The 18,638-nt window shown below is 40.7% G+C and overlaps 2 protein-coding genes across 2 annotated transcripts in view; one reads left to right on the forward strand and one right to left on the reverse strand.

Moving 5' to 3' along the window:
• The window catches only part of Cad87A (cadherin 87A), a 72,209-nt gene extending 67,082 nt beyond the window's left edge, over positions 1 to 5,127 (reverse strand). Inside the window, exon 1 of the mRNA XM_069317143.1 lies at positions 4,901 to 5,127. The gene's annotated coding sequence lies outside the window, so the exon portion shown is untranslated. The remainder of the gene's footprint in view (positions 1 to 4,900) is intronic.
• The window catches only part of LOC138358786 (golgin subfamily A member 6-like protein 6), a 27,943-nt gene continuing 9,305 nt past the window's right edge, over positions 1 to 18,638 (forward strand). The window contains exons 1-2 of the mRNA XM_069316961.1: positions 1 to 200; positions 1,731 to 1,821. Of these exons, the coding sequence (XP_069173062.1) occupies positions 1 to 200; positions 1,731 to 1,821 (291 nt within the window). The remainder of the gene's footprint in view (positions 201 to 1,730; positions 1,822 to 18,638) is intronic.

Consider the following 18,638-nt stretch of genomic DNA (forward strand, 5'->3'; position numbering starts at 1 on the left):
ATGACAGAAGGTGCTAGGCAGGTGCCAACAGGTGCTCAGGTGCCAGGGAGGTGCCAACAAGTTCTCAAGGTGCCAGCAGGTGGCAACTGGTGGCAACTGGTGCCAGCAGGTGCCAACAGGTGGCAGCAGGTGCCAACAGGTGGCAACTGGTGCCAGCAGGTGCCAACAGGTGGCAACTGGTGCCAGGCAGATGCCAACAGGTGCTAGGCAGATATGTGCCTTCACTATATTTATTACAGGAAAGTTAAGTGTATCTTTAACAAAGGCTGTATAAAATCTACATTTGAAACTGTATTGAGTGTACAGTTATTAACCGTGTGTATGTGCGGGAGACAGCTGAAAACATAACACAAGTAGAGAACCAGGAACACGCGATAACCTAAAGACAATATTAAGAAATAAACTGTCCAATTACAAGAGTCTGTAGATAGTCGCCCCGGCAGCCTTGGCGCATGTGGGACGGAGCGCCGCCAAGGAGAATCTGGGATGGTGGTAGTTTCCAGGTGTGGTAGTGGTGGTGGTGGTAGTGGTGGTGGTGGTGGTGGTGGTGGTGGTGCTAGTGGTGGTGGTGGTGGTGGTAGTGGTGGTAGTGGTGCTAGTGGTGGTGGTGGTGGTGGTAGTGGTGGTAGTGGTGCTAGTGGTGGTGGTGGGTCCAGGAGGGTGTGGCCAGCATCCAAGGAGACGTAGGCGATCAGCGGTCCACCTGGAGGCCAGATTAAGTGGTTCAAGGAAGACCAGATCACTCCCTACGGTACACCACACTATCTCTGGTACTCTACACTCCCTACGGTAATCTATGCTCACTATTCCAACGTCACACCGGGAACCGTTTGTGTGTGTGTGTGTGTGTGTGTGTGTGTGTGTGTGTGTGTGTGTGTGTGTGTGTGTGTGTGTGTGTGTGTGTGTGTGTGTGTGTGTGTGTGTGTGTGCGTGCGCGCGTGCGTGCTAGATAAATATATGTAGCAGACAAAATAGAGGAAAAATAGATTGGTTAGAAAGGCGGGGTCCAAGAGCTTATAGCTCGATTCTGCAGATACAAATAATAAATACATAAACAGTAGAAAAACACACACACACTTCAAGGTAATCCAGTGACTTCCAACACGAGACTTAATGACCAATTAAGCCCACATTACCTCTAATACAAAAGCTTTCTAAACCAACTTACTAAGTTCAGCAACAAGCCTAACTACCCTACTCATAACACCATTATAATAATTGATTAACAAAAAATAATTTCTTTCATCTGAAACCCTAAGTTTTTTTTTATTAATTAACATAATTTACAATTAGAATCAAATTATTTATCTATGTTATCAACGCTTGCATAGTTGTCTATGTCTATGGCTCACACCATAGTTCAATCCCCGGGAAGGACAGAAACGGTTGGGCACGTTTCCTTGCACAAGATGCCTCTGTTCACCTAACAGCATATAGGTACGAGAGTTAGGCAGCTGTTGTGGGTTGCATCGTGGGGGTTAGTCCGTTAGTTAGCCTACGGAGACATCTATAAGCCAATGAATGTATTCTCTCCTCTTGTCACTAAGTCTATGGTATACCATGTACATAATTTTGGATATAAATATGTACTGTGTATATAACCATGTACATAATAAATATTTTAATGTTCCTGATATTTTGTAAACCTAGCCTAACAAAGCCTATTGTATTATATATAAATAAAGATAAATAATTATTAGTATTTTTATACAAATATTATTTCCTTTCAGTAGCCAACCCACATTACATTTTCTACATCTGCAGCATGGAATGACTACTTTAATAGCTTCCAAATGCATGTACAAAAACTTGAGAGTAAAGGTCAGAACATAATAATAATATTCACCATATTCCTCTGTGGTCGTGAGTAATACTCCAGACAGGAAATAGAGAGAAGGAGCCTTCGGGAGAAGTATCTCAGGTTATCTACACTTCCCACACTCAATTACCCCCTCAAGTGGCTGCTGAGAATACCGCCCCCACAGGGGGGAGAGGCTTGACTAATCTCACAACCCAACTTGAAGTTTATGCTCAGTTACTGCTCTATTACTCCTTCTAATTCCACTTTAAATAACTTTTAAAAAGTTAATATCCATATTACCTTCAGTCTCGTGCCAGCCCTATTCCCTGCTCAACACACACTTCTCTAATTACACACAGAAATCATAATTGCGTGATTCATCAAATGAACAAATCCACAAGGGCCGTGAAGAGGATTCGAACCTGCGCCCGAGAGCATCCCAGACGCTGCCTTAATCGACTGAGCTACGACATGGTCAAAAGGAGATGAAACCGAAGTTCTACTGAGCTTACTGGATCCTGCAGCCTCTCCGAAGCTCTTCTCCTCCACAAGCCCCCACATCTCCCTCTCCCTATCTTCTACACGCATCACCCCCCCCCCCCACAAGTCCCTCTAACAACTGCCCGTGTGCGGATTGCGTGTTACCACTATGAGTCAAAGTGGTCATTTCACTGTCATGGTCATTTTCAGTTTCTCTTAGTGGTATGTGGTGATAGGTGGCGGCGATGGTGGTGGTGGCTGTGGTGGTGGTGCACCTGTCCACGTCATCACTAGTCTCCAATCACCTTTTGTCATCTAGGAAAAGCAGCCAATGACCATGACAGTGGCATGAATGTCTTGACTTAGTGCAGACAACACGCTATCCGCTCCCGGCCAGTTGATGGTGTGTGGGGTGTGGATTGTGGAGGGGGGAGGTGTGTGGGGTGTGGAGAGGTTATATGAGTAGTAGATATTCAAGAGAAATAGTATTGTTTGAGGGGCCCCGCTCCTGTGCCAGGTAGGTCCACTACGGGCTCACCAAAGCCCGTGCTACATTGGAACTTTTGTCCCGAGTAGCTAAACCTAAAACAACGTATTGTTTGAGACTTTGCGCTCAGACTATTCTCGAGGGAATAGTCCTACACTGTCACTCAGGTCTAAGTTGCAAGTAACTATGTCACGATCAACTAGGATCATCCCAGTGATCCCGGAATCACCCAAATGATCTCGTTTGCTTCTCCAAGCCAGGAAGTGCGAAGTTGACACTCCCGTATCCTCACCACAAGATATCTGACCTGGCTCGATGTGAAGAGATAACATGGAAAACTGCTTTGTTCTATATGATCAATGTACAGTAAAGTTAATAAAAGGCAGACGTAGGGTATATCTTGAGGTTATCTTGAGATGATTTCGGGGCTTTAGTGTCCCCGCGGCCCGGTCCTCGACCAGGCCTCCACCCCCAGGAAGCAGCCCGTGACAGCTGATTAACACCCAGGTACCTATTTTACTGCTAGGTAACAGGGACATAGGGTGAAAGAAACTCTGCCCATTGCTTCTCGCCGGTGCCCGGGATCGAACCCGGGACCACAGGATCGCAAGTCCGCTTGGTCGACCGGCTCCCTATCACAAAGTACCAACGTAATAAAAATGAACATTAGAGTTCCCGAAAATTGCTTATTGCAATAAATCCGCCTCAATGCAACATGATGTCCCCAAAGTCAAAATACCATGACAGCAAGATATCAAAGCCTCTTAAACCACTACCGGGTTGCCATAACCCAATACAAAGACACTACAAAGTCCACTAAAGTTACAATATATTGTATTTATATACAAGAAGGTACACAGGGTTTGTGAGAGTAGATAACATTGGTGTTCTGACATCCGAGCAAAAGCAGATAACAAAACCTACTTTGTAACCGCTGCAATTTGGGCTTTTAGTCTTTAATGACTCGTTACACAGAAAGAGAAAAAAAACACTTTTTAATGTTTCATATTCAGGTCCAATCAAAGCTATTATAAATATAAATAGTGTGTGGAAGCGAGTCTACATGACGCTACGGATAATCAAGTATCGTAGAAACTACAGTATCTCGCTTTTGTCTTACAAAAATCAAAAATCAAAATGTCTATTCAGGTAAAAATACATACATAGAAGATGAGTTACAAATATAATGTTAGATTTATAGATAGACACCTTCTTTATAGAATGTCTCCAAAAAGAATATGTCTATAATAGAAATATGTCTATAAAGAATATATCTATTCTTTATTACACCTTCTTTATTTATAGATAGACACCTTCAGGCTAGTTCTCATATACCTTGAGAACTTCTCCATCCTCCAGTTAAGACGGAAGATGGAGATGTAACGGCAATAGGCTAAAACTATGGCCATCTGCACATCACACAGTTCAGTATGTCGTGAGTGGCAGCGATAGGGGACTGTTGTGGTTGGCCTTTGCAAGAGATTGAGGCTTGTAAAGGTAGCTGTAACGGTAGAGGGGGGGGCGGGTTGCTTGTAACGTGGAGAGAGGGGGGGCGGGTTGCTTGTAACGGCTGAGTGACGATTTTGAGTCACATCACCGTGATTATTACCAAGAAAAAAATGTGTAGAGTCACTCACTAGGGCGAGGCGGCAAGCCCAGGCAGGGCCCTCAGGACGCCCACCAGACACGGTCACTCAGATCTCTGATAAGTCAAGAATGCCAATCCGAAAAAAGGGGGGAATAGCCAGTCCAAATGAGCGTGAAATAGGGCCTCAGAGATGTGCTTCGAGCGGGGGAGGGCAGGATGGAGGGTTAGGATGGTGGGACGGGATGGAGGGTGAGGATAGTGGTACGGGACGGTGGGACCGGATGATGGAACGGGATGGAGGGTCTGGATAGTGAGACAGGATGGAGAGGACTGAATGGGGAAGCAGGATAGTGAGAAAGGATGGTGTTCCAGGACGGTAGGTGAGAGTATAAGCGCAGGATGGACGGCAGGACGGTGAAGCAGAATAATAGGGTAGCTGGATGGACAGGCTGTCCTACCCCCACCGTCCTGCCGGTGGGATAGTAGGATGGACGTGCAGGATGGTGTGAGCGTCGAGGTTAGACAGGACCACAGGCTGACCTACCTGTGGGGAGACGGACGGAAACGCCAAGTTCCTTCTCTATCTCTATCTCCTCACTGCAGGGTAGTAGAGAGGTGTTCCCCCCCTCGCCCCTACCGCATGTTCCACCTGCCCCACACACACACACAAAAGGTATCCACGGGTTATTATATCACACGAACGTTGCGTCGCCTTCAGGAAGGCATAATCCAGGCCGGACGAGTCGCCGCACACACCCGCTCTCACCGGTGGCTATGACCCCACTGGAATCCTGAGGCGCTTGAGACCAGACCTCCAGGCTATCTCCTTGCCAGATGCCGCCGCGACTTATAACACATATAAAATAGTTTTTGCCCATTCCTGCTTTACTAGTGCTTGCCAAACATCCACCTTGCATATAGCAAGATATTATAAAATGTAACTATTGTTTATTTAGGGTTATAATTGTCTGAAAGCTTGAAAGAAAAGAAAAATGGTATTGAGAACACGGTACTCTACTCCTCCCACCTCTCCCAAGCAAGCCCATCTGATTCAGCTGCTGATTGTCTGTTATAAACATTTTATAAACAAACAACAAACAATATTACAAGTCAATCTACGTACAGGTCATCTGCACCAACACTATAATTGAATATATTTCATATCCAAGAACATTTCACGCTGAAGTTTGTGTGATAAAACTGGAAAACAGTAAAGGTGGCGGTGTGTGGCGCCCGAGTTGCGGCGGGGTAGGAGAAGGAAGTTCAAGACACCGCTCCTACTCCATTCATTCCTAACCTTACACCATTAACAAGAATCTCAAGCACCAGCAGGCGCAGGTTAGGTTAGGCGTTTAGGGTCTGTTGGAGATTACTTGTATTTACGTGGGCAACCCGTCCTCAGACCAAGTCCATTCCATCCAGCAGTCGCAGCTCGTCCTCATTAACGATGACCCAAAGTCCATTCCATGCATCCGCCAAACCCCCTGTTTATGAATGAAAAACGGTGTACACACGACTCATAACTGATGCTTCGCTGACTTCCCTGACGACTTTTGTTCGAACCACAACGCTGCAAATGCTTAAGAACATAAGAACAAACGTGACTGCAGAAGGCCTATTGGCCCATACGAGGCAGCTCCTATTTATAACCACGCAATCCCACTCATATACATGTCCAACCCGCGCTTGAAACAATCTTCACCCACGTACTACAAATACAAATAATCGCCAACAAAACCTAAACACTTAACCTAACCAGTGCTAATATATGCACAATATGATATATAAATATTAATTTATATCTGAGATAAGTTCTGTTTTGAATGAATCTACGATACACTGTGGGTATCTACGATACACTGTGTGTATCTACAATACACTGTGGGTATCTACGATACACTGTGGGTATCTACGATACACTGTGGGTATCTACGATACACTGTGGGTAACTACGATACACTGTGGGTATCTACAATACACTGTGGGTATCTACGATACACTGTGGGTATCTACGATACACTGGGTATCTACAATACACTGTGGGTATCTACAATATACTGTGGGTATCTACGATACACTGTGGGTATCTACAATATACTGTGGGTATCTACGATACACTGTGGGTATCTAGGATACACTGTGGGTATCTACAATATACTGTGGGTATCTACGATACACTGTGGGTATCTACGATACACTGTGGGTATCTACGATACACTGTGGGTATCTACAATACACTGTAGATTGGGACAAGACTAACTTCACCTTGGCATTCAGAGGTCATTATCAGGATATCCACTTGTTACAATGTCCTTTCATTATATTATAATTTCTATGGAGCGTTTGTTGTATAATGCCAATAAGTGATCTTACTAAGGTCTACAAGGCTGAAGTGTTTATCTGGCGGGAGAGAGAGAACAGAATTGGAAAGAATATCGTAAAAAGAACTGACCTTGGAACATGACACTGGATAATTTGTAAACTTTATTTCAGTTACCCCTTTTATAGAAAGTTTATTTTAGTTACCCCTTTTAAAGAAAGTTTATTTTAGTTACCCCTTTTAAAGAACCTTTATTATAGTTACCCCTTTTAAAGAAACTTTATTATAGTTACCCCGTTTAAAGAAAGTTTATTTTAGTTACCCCTTTTAAAGAAAGTTTATTTTAGTTATCCCTTTGTAAAGAAAGTTTATTTTAGTTACCTCTTTTAAAGAACCTTTATTATAGTTACCCCTTTTAAAGAAATTTTATTTTAGTTACCCATTTAAAAGACGTCTTTTTTTTTTAATAGAGAAAACGTAATCGGAAAAATATTCAAATATACAAGTATATAAGCACTAGAAATGATGTTAGAAAACCTTCACACAAACGTCATGTTCTAATAATTATTAATTAATTATTTAATAATTAATTAATTAATACTATTAATAGGTAGAATTTTGAGGGTTCAGTCCTTGAGCCCATTATGTGCCTATGTAACCCTTTCCTCTACCGCCCACAAGATGGGTATTGGGTGCATAATAAAAGTACTAAACTACTAAGGTAGAGTTGCCATACTATTAAGGTAGAGTTGCCATACTATTAAGGTACGATTGCCATACTATTAAGTATATTCCCCATGCCCATACTATGGTCATGGGGACCACTATCGCTCACAGGATTAGCATATGCATAATAAATGAACTATCTTGTAGTTTTGTAGAAGTCAACACAAAACTGTTATAATGACATAAATGTCTTACCCAAACTAATAACCAGATCAACTAAGTATGTACTAGTGATGCCCAAATATCGCTATAAAAAAGGTGACTGATGAACAGTACTGTAGAGGACTGACCAGCATATGTACAGCGTCTCAAGACAGGGAGCAGACTGACTCAAGGAACTCCACTACAGCACACCGACCCAACAGTTATCAACAGCAAAATTTATCCAAAATTATCATCATGTAAATCCCTCTAAACTTTGGTTATTGTGAGAGTCTGCATTCAAGCACACATCGAATTAATGTAGTTAATAATTGGAGTGGGAAATAATAAGGAATAATAGTTATTTTGAGGAATGTTTAGGCTTGTTTTGTGACTGTGGCAGCGGGGGCCGGCGGTAGCCTCATGCGTCAGTGCTGGCAACAATCCTGCTTATGATGCCCTGTACTGAAAAGGTATTGAAATAGTATACATATTTCTATAAAATAATATAGAAAATATGTACATATTTTCACGCTATACCGAAAACTTTCTCCCTACACCAGCTATATGGGCTTAGAGAGTGCAGCTTCATAAAAACTCAAGGTATAATATGTTTGTATAATATACTCCTATATATCGACATATAATATACACTATCAACCATTAGTTATATTTAAAAGACTGAAAAAGATAACTCAATTAAAACAAATCTGTCCATATAGAAAGAAACCTGTCGGGAAAAAACTGTGATTATTACATTTATAAAATTTGTAGAAGAGCGTTTCTCAGTGTGTGCTGCTGGGATTGTCTGCTTTCCGGGATGTGTGTCAGCTATCAGCCAACAGCACCGCAGAAGTAGGTGGTCTGCTGCCCTCCTACCCACCAGGTCTGCTGCCCATCCACCATCACCACCTGTGGCTCACTCCATACACAGTTTCAAGTGTAGATATGATAGAGCCCAGTAGGCTCAGGAACCTGTACACCGATTGACAGTTGAGAGGCGGGACCAAAGAGCCAGAGCTCAACCCCCGCAAGCACAACTAAGTGAGTACATGTGTATGTTTATCATTTAGAATGTTCGGTAATATATTGTGATGTGTGTGTATATATGTATGAACACGTTGTCCTGAACGGGGTGAGAATAGCTTGAGCTGCCTCATCCCTTTGTGTGTATTTTACCTTAATAAACTTATTTCAATTAAATTGGCAATGATTTAACAAATCTTGTATTTTTTCTTCGTTCTATGCAGTAGGTGTCGATACGTATTTTGCATTTCATAATGTGAGGAATATTATTATTTTAAAATACAGTAAAATAACGTTTGTATGTGGATAAAATTTGGACGTTTGAGTGCGGGTTGGAGCAGTTAAACTATCTATCCATTTAGTTCAGTTGTAATGTGCGTAAACGCAATGGAATTATCTCTATAAAAACGCTGATTTTCATATTTTTATATTGAAAATAATTTGTTCGTATATATTTCAATGAAACATATTAACATATTTTTTAATACAGTTTTATGATTCCTGGAAGATTTTGTATCTCATTTGGTACCTTGTGTTCGGGTTCCTGTTCTCTTCACATAGCTTCATTACTTTGCACTTATGTTAGTTAAATTCCAGTCACTTGTTAGACCATTATTTTAATTACAGAATGGCCACTTTCAGATCATTCCTCCTCATAATATGTGCAACACCAAACATTGTGTATACTTACCTAGTTGTGCTTGCGGGGGTTGAGCCCTGCTCTTTCGGCCCGCCTTCAATCAACTGTTATAAACTTTTTCGTTCTTCTTCTTTCAAACACACACACACCAGGAAGCAGACCGTAACAGCTGTCTAACTTCCAGGTACCTATTTACTACTAGGTAACAGACGCATCAGGGTGAAAGAAATTCTGCCCATTGTTTCTCGCCGGCGCCGGGAATCGAACCCCGGTCCACATGACTACGTATCAAGCGTGCTGTCCACTCAGCCACCGGCCGGCCCCACGTGTGTGCGTGTGCGTGAGAACAAAGTCTCTCTGCGAGGCTTGTAAAAAATAAACGCGCCTTTGGCTCTTTTAATCATCACGGCATTTATCTGGAGTAATGAAAACGGCAGACCGACCGACGTGGGGAGAGACACATTTGTTTTCCCTGCACCTGTCATGCGCACGATGAGCGCACGAGACTGACTGGTAAACTTGTTGGACAGGCCGCTCCCCGGCACCAGGGCCGCATAAGCTGGGGTGTTGAGCCCTCACCCCCAACCTGGCTATCATCTGAGTGTCATACTCCGCACCGCTGCTAGCTACCCCCACCACGCTCATTTATTTACACGTAGTTTGCCAATTCATTGATCTAATTCTGACATATTGGTGTATATATAATGATAGGTAATATTATCGTTGGTTTGGGGTAAGAGACGGCGGGGTCGTGGGAGTGGGTGAGTGTCAGGGAATCTGTCTTTACCTCCGGATGAGCGGTGGTGAGTTGTGGCAGCACCGCTGCTCAAGTCACTCATCCACATCATTCACTCATCAGACGAGAGCAGCGTTACTGTGTGGTATACGTAGTGGTATATTCTTTGTATTTTGTTATACCGCGGTATAACTAGATGGGAGAGGAGGGAGAAGCAGCACAAGGAAGGAATAGTATCAGGGAGGAGGTAGATGAGAGGGGGAGAGAAGAGGCGGGGCCAGTGCCAGCCAGAGTGCCCGTCAACACCCCCTTGGACGCCCCTTCCCCACCCCTTACCCCTTCACTGTACACATCACGTACGTCACCGCTGACGGCCGGGCGCGAACTGCCCCACTCTTAACAGCACTCCATAAGCCGCAGCGTTCTCCACACCGCCAGCTCGGTCACACCTTTATGACCCGTTATCCTTACACGAGGACATTAAACTGGTCTTTTACGGTCTCCAGTATCTACATAAATGTCTTCTCCACCACCATTATGAACAAGGACCAATTCCAGGCCTTTATTGCGGGCAGAGGCGTTAAAATCTTTCAGTAACTGGGGGGAGAGAGAGAGAGAGAGGCAACGGGTTTCCGCTAGTCTCACGTGCCTCTCCCTGGCTCTCCCTAGCCTCCCTCTCCCTCCTGGGAACCCTCCCTAGCCCTCCTGGGAACCCTCCCTAGCCTCCCTAGCCCTCCTGGGAACCCTCCCTCCACCTTGCGCACCTGCCTGCTATCTACAAAATGGTAGGCAGCGACAGCTATCCAGCGAATGAACAGCTCGTTCGTTCGTTCACTGCTAAAAATCCTGACCTCAAATTGGCTTTTGGAAAAGCGAGTTTTTGCCCGAAACGCTGTGCATATTTGGCATTGTATATATATGTTTTTCTTTATTAAATAATATACAATATAAAGATCATATTTACATCAATTTACAAGGGGGAAATATTACATTTAATAATAATAATAATAATAATAATAATAATAATAATATTTATTTAGGTAATTTATATATATTTACTCTATCTAGAAATCAAACATTCTGCTTGTGACTCAATATGTATGTACTTTTACCTAAATAAACTATTTATTTAAAGTTACAGCTTTTCTTGGCTCTGTTTTATGTTCTATGGACGGAGAAGGAGCATAGATAAAGGAGGCACAGTTGTTAGGCTATGGCTTCATGTCAAATTCAAATTTGCCCGAAACGCTATGCGTATTAGTGGATTTAGGTATTGTATGTACTAGCTCTATGTACCGCTTCATGTGGTATTATTTCTCTCTCTCCATATATACACATGCACACGTGATAATCACTAATGTGAGAAACTAACTGACTTTGCAAGAATGTAATGTTCATCATGTTATGTATTCTTACAACCTAATGTACCTTCTTGTATATATATATATATATATATATATATATATATATATATATATATATATATATATATATATATAAACAAGTAAATAAATAAATAAATTTGGTCGAAAATACCTACATAGTGACAGTAAACCACTTTTTGTACAATTAATTTTATATTCCGAAAACACTAAAAACAAACATAAATATTGCTAGGCCTATTAAAGCATATATATGAACTATATTTGGCCTACGATAGGTTGCATTAGGCATAGGAGAGGTTAGAGTCTTATATTAGGTTGCCCTTAAAAAAATTCCGGTTTATCCAAATTCAATACTAATACAAAAATCAACTTTATGGTGGCTACATATTGGTACTTTCCACCAATTACTATAAATGCTTTCGTTCTAGGAGGATGGGATGGAGAATGTCATTTATTATTATTATTATTATTATTATTTTCTACCACAGACGTGGCCACACATTTACAATGCTAACCAGCATATATACATTTTCTTCTGTCCTCCATGGACAGGGTGAAAGATTTGTCAAATATACAGTTCAGAGATTTATTGAACCACAGAAGGTGATCGTAGTGCTTTTAAAATGTTAGGCTAAACTACATACGTAAATACATAGATACACAGATTTATGAATGCATCAATGTGAATTTATACTGGTGAACTGTAACTGGACTCTGAATGTATCAAGTTCTTAACCTCTACAAGAGACAACAATACTTCCCTGCGCCATGGGAGATCATCCTATCGCAAATTATCCCTCCCTGCCCACCTAAGAAAGATTAATCAACTCATGCTTCCACTGACAGTACAACATAATGTTTTTAGCCAGACTGAGGCTCTGGTCATACAGTGCTTCCTCTCCCAACGTTAAACTATTTACAATGTTAAACTATTTACATTATTACAGTATTTACTATTTACAGAGACGGCGCATATTCTGAGTGTGGAGCTCATATAAGTTACTGGGCCTCCACTCTTCAGATATAATTGTCATACTCCTCGCTCTTAAACATATCCTAAGTCGTCACGTTAACGTTTACTCTGTTAACCCTGACTGTATCGAGGCATAAATATATCATGTTTGTGGCTGGAGTATGACACAAATATAATACAATCTTGTCGGACCTGATTTTAAAGTTGTAGATGGAGGTGGCTTCCACGACTTCTTTTCTTGCTAACTTGTTGACCACCAGTACAGGATACGAGTATTTCTTTACATTTTTTCGACTCATTTGTTTTTCCAGCTTTCGCGTGTGTCCTCTTGTCGTACTTTCTCTTAACTTAATTAAAGAGACTGTCCTTGTCCGTTTTGTCTATTCCCTTCAGTATCTTGTACGTTGTCATCATATCTCCTCAATTTCTTCTGTCCTCCAAAATTGTGAGGTCCAGTTCCTTCAGTCTATCCTCATAGCTTATCCCTCTGAGCTCTGGCACTAATTTAGTTGCATACCTCTGCACTTTTTAAATTTTAGCGTTATACTTCACAAGGTATGGATTCCAAACTAGTGCTGCATATTCAAATATTCGCCTAACAAAAGCTGTGTAGATAGCATTGAAAGCGCCCTGATATCCGTCTCTAAACGACATTTTAATGTTGGCTAGCGTCCCATATCCTGCTGATGTTACCCTGCCTGTGTGTGTGTCTCCATATAAACCTAACGTGTATGAATACACTCTGGCTGCCTGTCCCCCGACAACACAACAATGTGTGAGAGTGAATGTTGAGTGCCCGTGGCAGTTCGCAAGGCCTTATGGGGCCCTATTGGGAGTGAAGCTATAACAGCCAAACGTATCCATGGTGGGGCTCTCTATTGCCTCCTCCTTCACACTGGGTGTTATGAGTCGCTGTCATGCGGGTTAGACCTGTCGGCGAGCACAGGTGGACGCCGTCCACTCCTCCTTTTTCCATTTTGTTTGGAGTGAATGCAATTTTTCGCATGTTTTACCTCCCTGACGTCTCCTTCTTCAGTGATGCAATTGTCTGTTCGTATATTTTCTATGAACTTGCCTTTGTTATCTTTGGTTTGTGAAGGTTTCATTGTTTCCATAAGGCGATTTGGCAATATAACTATCGAATAATATTTCTGACTGTCGAAAATACAAAATGATTCTTGTTGTGGTAATTATAGAAACAAATTATGTCAGAGATTCATTAAGACTAACATATAAAATTTGCCTATCTTTGCTATAAAATGTACGGTGTATATATTGGATTTTGCTGAAGCTACGTATAAGTTTAATTATGTGTATAAATTTCCACGAAAATAGGCTACTGTAGCCTATTAATCAAACCACTATATAAACTATCCTGCTTCTCGGTGAATATACACAGAGTTTACTTTTAGTATTTAATTATTTTGAAGACTTAAGTACACTCGCTGGTTGGTCAGTGTAGTAATATTAACCATCCCACCTGTAACTGACTCATGAGTAACTAGCTCGTGAGTATTAAATAAAAGAACTGACTCATGAGAATTAAATAAAATAATTTATAGTGTTTTTTCTACGGAGTACTGAACACTGATCAACTTTTTATCAATCTGCCTGACCTTTCACCTACAGATGTGTTTCATTTTTAAATTACATTTATGAAGTGGCTGTTGCATTACGATTTGATCCATAGTGAAACATACCTTATGACAGCACCTCGTTCAGGAATGCGCATTGCATTTCAGAAACTACTGTAGTTATGCTGCAGGCTTCAGGTTCTGTATTAGTATCAGCTTCCAGAATAGAGCAGGAACTATTGGGATGAATTTCCAAGTTATATTAGTAAAACTGAATTAAAATTTATGGTATTTTTCTTCAGTATATTTAACATTTTTGCATGAATTCTGCCAGAGCCATGTTGGTGTGTCTCCCATTGTTCGTCTGAGCAAGCTTCCATAAGGTTATTCGAGATGCTAAACATCAGTCAACTTTCATTGTAGTGGTAATATGTTCCTTAGTTTATACCGCCTCGATGCCTTCTTTTGATAATTACTTAATTTAATTGTAGTAAATATGATTATCACAGCATATGAGCCAGTATATGAAGCATAATAATTAGCCTGTCCTCTTGAGAGTCTACAATGTCACTAAATTGCCCGAACCTAACCCCGAGGTCCCACGGATAGAAAACGAGACATCACGTCAATTTTGCGAGCCGCAAAAGCTGATTTTTAGTACATCAGTTTTTTTTGCCCTTAGGGAGATTTATACGTCAAAATGCGATGTACTATTCGAGAGGAGGGATTGGACAATCAGCCATGACAGAACGCTGAAACCGCTTGGCATTTATTAAGTTGTCAGTGAACAAAACACCAATGCGACTACTAATACTGATGTTGCTACTAAAAATAACTAATCATAATTATATAAATAATTAGCACCAATGTGTTTAATAATACTGATGTTGATACTAAAAATAACTAACCATAATTATGTAAATAATTATATAAATACTCGTGCAATTATTCTACATTTAAATTTACAATAAACTATAATCAAACAAAATACGAAAATCATTCAAATAACTTTAACAAAACGGGGTAATGAGCGCGTTCTTGCAGTATTATATATTAAAGTACGGGAGCAAGATATTGAAGTCCAGTATAAAAAGGTTTCTTACCAGACTTCTCTACAGACTTCTCTTCTCTAGGGATGCAGTGCTAATTTAGTAGGTTTTTATTATTATTATTTTCTACCACAGACGTGGCCATACATTTACAATGCTAACTAGCATATATACATTTTCTTCTGTCCTCCATGGACAGGGTGAAAGATTTGTCAAACATACAGTTCAGAGATTTATTGAACCACAGAAGGTGATCGTAGTGCTTTTAAAATGTTAGGCTAAGCTACATACGTAAATACATAGATACACAGATTTATGAATGCATTAATGTGAATTTATAATGGTGAAATGTAATTCTGATCAGCTTTATACTTTATACACATACATATATATATATATATACACATATATACACACACATACATACATATATACACATATATTTGTCTTTTACTTTGACAGGGTGAGATAGCTGACAAGAGAAACTAGTGCTCACAAAATACAACCAGGGTTGTCTGTGAGAAAAAAATGCTTCTGCATTAGAGAGAAATCCATAGACCACCAGGCACCACTATCTCGAACCCATTGCTGATATAAGAATATATATTAAACTCCATAATTGGCTTATCAAGACTGTAAGGAAGTAATTATCAAAAGAAGGCGCCAAGCCAAGACTGTAACTTGCTTAGCTAAATTAATTTTGAGCTTCAGCTCCTGAGCCCAGTATGTGTCTCTGTAACCCTCTCCACTACCGCCTACAGGATGGGTAAAGGTTGCAACTACCCAAATTATATATATATATATATATATATATATATATATATATATATATATATATATATATATATATATATATATATATATATATATATATATATATATATATATATATATATATATATATATATATATATATATATATATATATATATATATATATATATATATATATATATATATATATATATATATATATATATATATATATATATAATTATAACTGGTTGGTCAGTAAGCACTTGAGAAGCCTTAAACAGGACCACGCGCACCCAGCACGGCGCAGGGGAGCCAGCGCCGGCCCACTACCGCCCGGGCTCAAAGGGTTAAAGTGAGAGGAGGGGGGGGATGAGGTGCCGGTTACTCATTCCTAAATCCCTCATTGGAAGCGAATGGTAGCGAATACATTAATTATCTTGGAGTAATTATGATCTAAAAGTTACAATGAACATCGTGATGATAAATAATTTAGCGTCTGTTAGGCAGAAAGGAGTAAAACTGGTGAGAGTATGAGCACTCTGAGTTATGAAGTGCTGTCTTTGGTGAAGGGAAAATGGTCAGCCTCGTATTGTGGTAAGGTGGAGGTGGGGTGGTGACGGCGTGTGTCCTTCCCCCACACACCTCTCCCCCATCCATCCCCCACACCCTACTCCCCCATCTATCCCCCACACATGGAGAGGCTGCCAGGGTGGGGGCGTGTTAGGGAAGGGTGTGTGTGTCGACTGGAATTTTATTCATCACCTTCAGCGGGATATTTCACTTGTATTAAAATAGGAATTCATGTTCTTCAATGATGACAGAATGTGCAATGCGTCATCAGGCTGTGAAGTGATGGAATTTGAATAATACTGATGCTTACTAAATGACGGTTATAAAATCTAATAACTATGTTTACTCTAAATAAGGAAGAATAATCTTGAAAACTTGAGTATTATCAGCTAGGCTCGTTGCCCGGAATGCTTGTTGAAGCTGAGTTTAAAGGTCGCCACAACCAACCATCGTCACGCCCTCTCATTTCCTCCTCCTCTCCCCCAATCCCCCCACATCATATCCCCACCCACCAATCCCTCCCTGTTAATCCCCCCCACCGCCACGCCTCCCCCCCCAATCTCCACCCACCCATCCTCTTCCCCACCTTTATTGCGCATTTTCCCAATTCATTTGCTTGCGCGATTCCACATTTCCGGTAAATACTTGTCATGAGCCTGACACAGCCAGCTCTCCACCACAGGTAAAGCACAGTAGTAGATGCTTGCGTGGGATTAATCTAGACAACACTAACTTCCAAGAGAGGCCACTGTCGCAACTACCTTGACAGAGACACATAAGTGAGAGAGAAGACAAACTACGTGCAGCGCCACCATCATTCTCCTGTGGCTAGTTACACACACACATACTTGCTGTGTGTGCGAGTATTTTAGACCCTATACAACTCACACCACCGCTATACACATCCTGTGGTATGGCGGCGGAAAGATTAGTCACATAAACAGTTCGGGAAATGAATCGACTGAGCTCGTTAAATTTGATTTATATTAATTAATCTATCATTCTCCCTACACACGTTCAGTGGATGATTGTTTGGTATAGATTTTGAGTAATTTTTTTTATATTTGAAATATTTTTGAAAATTAGTGTCAAAGATTTGTTGTTTCATAGTACAATGTGATAGAAGTTTTGTTAACAGAACATTTAGCCAGAGGTATCCACAGAGATATGTGAATCGAGAGGTATACCCCCACTTCTCGGTGTATACTCATTGAGTTTACTTTAGCTATGAACTTAGAGCTTAGAGTACTAAGAGTAGAGTAAGTTAGACTGCAGCTCTCATAAATGCTCGAGATTCTAAGCGTGCTAGGTGTATACAGTGGGTATACTGTCTGTAAACTCACATGAAGACAGTGGGTATACTGTCTGTAAACTCACATATGTCTTCCATCTCATGACGGCTGTAACGTTAACCACAGTGTTCTATAATTACAGTGCCACTTGTATAACTTGATCGCAGATTTACTAAGTCAACGAACATGTTTTAGTTCCTGAACCACTGTGTGACTATGTACAAGTGACTAACTCGTTCATCGATGGTCTAACTTGCTTATAACTAAACAAATCTTCAGTTCCTGAACCTGTTCTGTTCCTTTGTAACTTGTAGCTCACTGAATACCCACAGGAGGTATGGCGGGGCATTGGGTATAAGTTAACTAGGCTAAGCTAATACTATGAATTGTCTAAAGCTTTACGTTAACTAAGTATTTATAGTTCATCAATGCTTTGATGCGCAGTCCCCGAGCGCATTCCTCTGTTTGCTTTCATCCATCACTCACAGGATGGGTATGAGTAGTTTACTTAATTTATTATGCACCACATACCCATCCTATTGACGGTTGTTGAAATTGCCTCAAGAGGCACACAGTGGGCTCTCGAAATAAGCCTAACGTGTATGAATACACTCTGGCTGCCTGTCCCCCGGCACAATGAATTATTATTATTGCAGAGCCTAAGCTGAGCAGTAGTAATATCTAGCTGTCTGCTGATTTTATTAGATGATCTGTAGATGTGTGGCTCCTCTTGCATGATGGTATGATGAAAGATGGAATTACTGGTGTCGATTTTACTTTGCTTTAGACTTTACGGTTTGTTGAAATTCTTACAATACAATACAATACAATTTTATTTAGGTAAGGTACATACATACAATAAATATTTACAAGGATTGTTTAACTTATAGGTATAGCTAGTACATACAATGCCTAAAGCCACTATTACGCAAAGCGTTTCGGGCATGATAAACTTAAATGACAAGCTTAATACTAATTGAGCATAATGAGTAGAATGAAAACAAGAAATGAAAACATAGATGAAAAAGCAGCACAAATACAATTATGTCGACAAACAGCGCTCTTTAAAGAAAAAAACAGACATTGGTTGACAA

The sequence above is a fragment of the Procambarus clarkii genome, chromosome 86, assembly GCF_040958095.1.
Source record: "Procambarus clarkii isolate CNS0578487 chromosome 86, FALCON_Pclarkii_2.0, whole genome shotgun sequence".
NCBI lineage: Eukaryota > Metazoa > Arthropoda > Malacostraca > Decapoda > Cambaridae > Procambarus > Procambarus clarkii.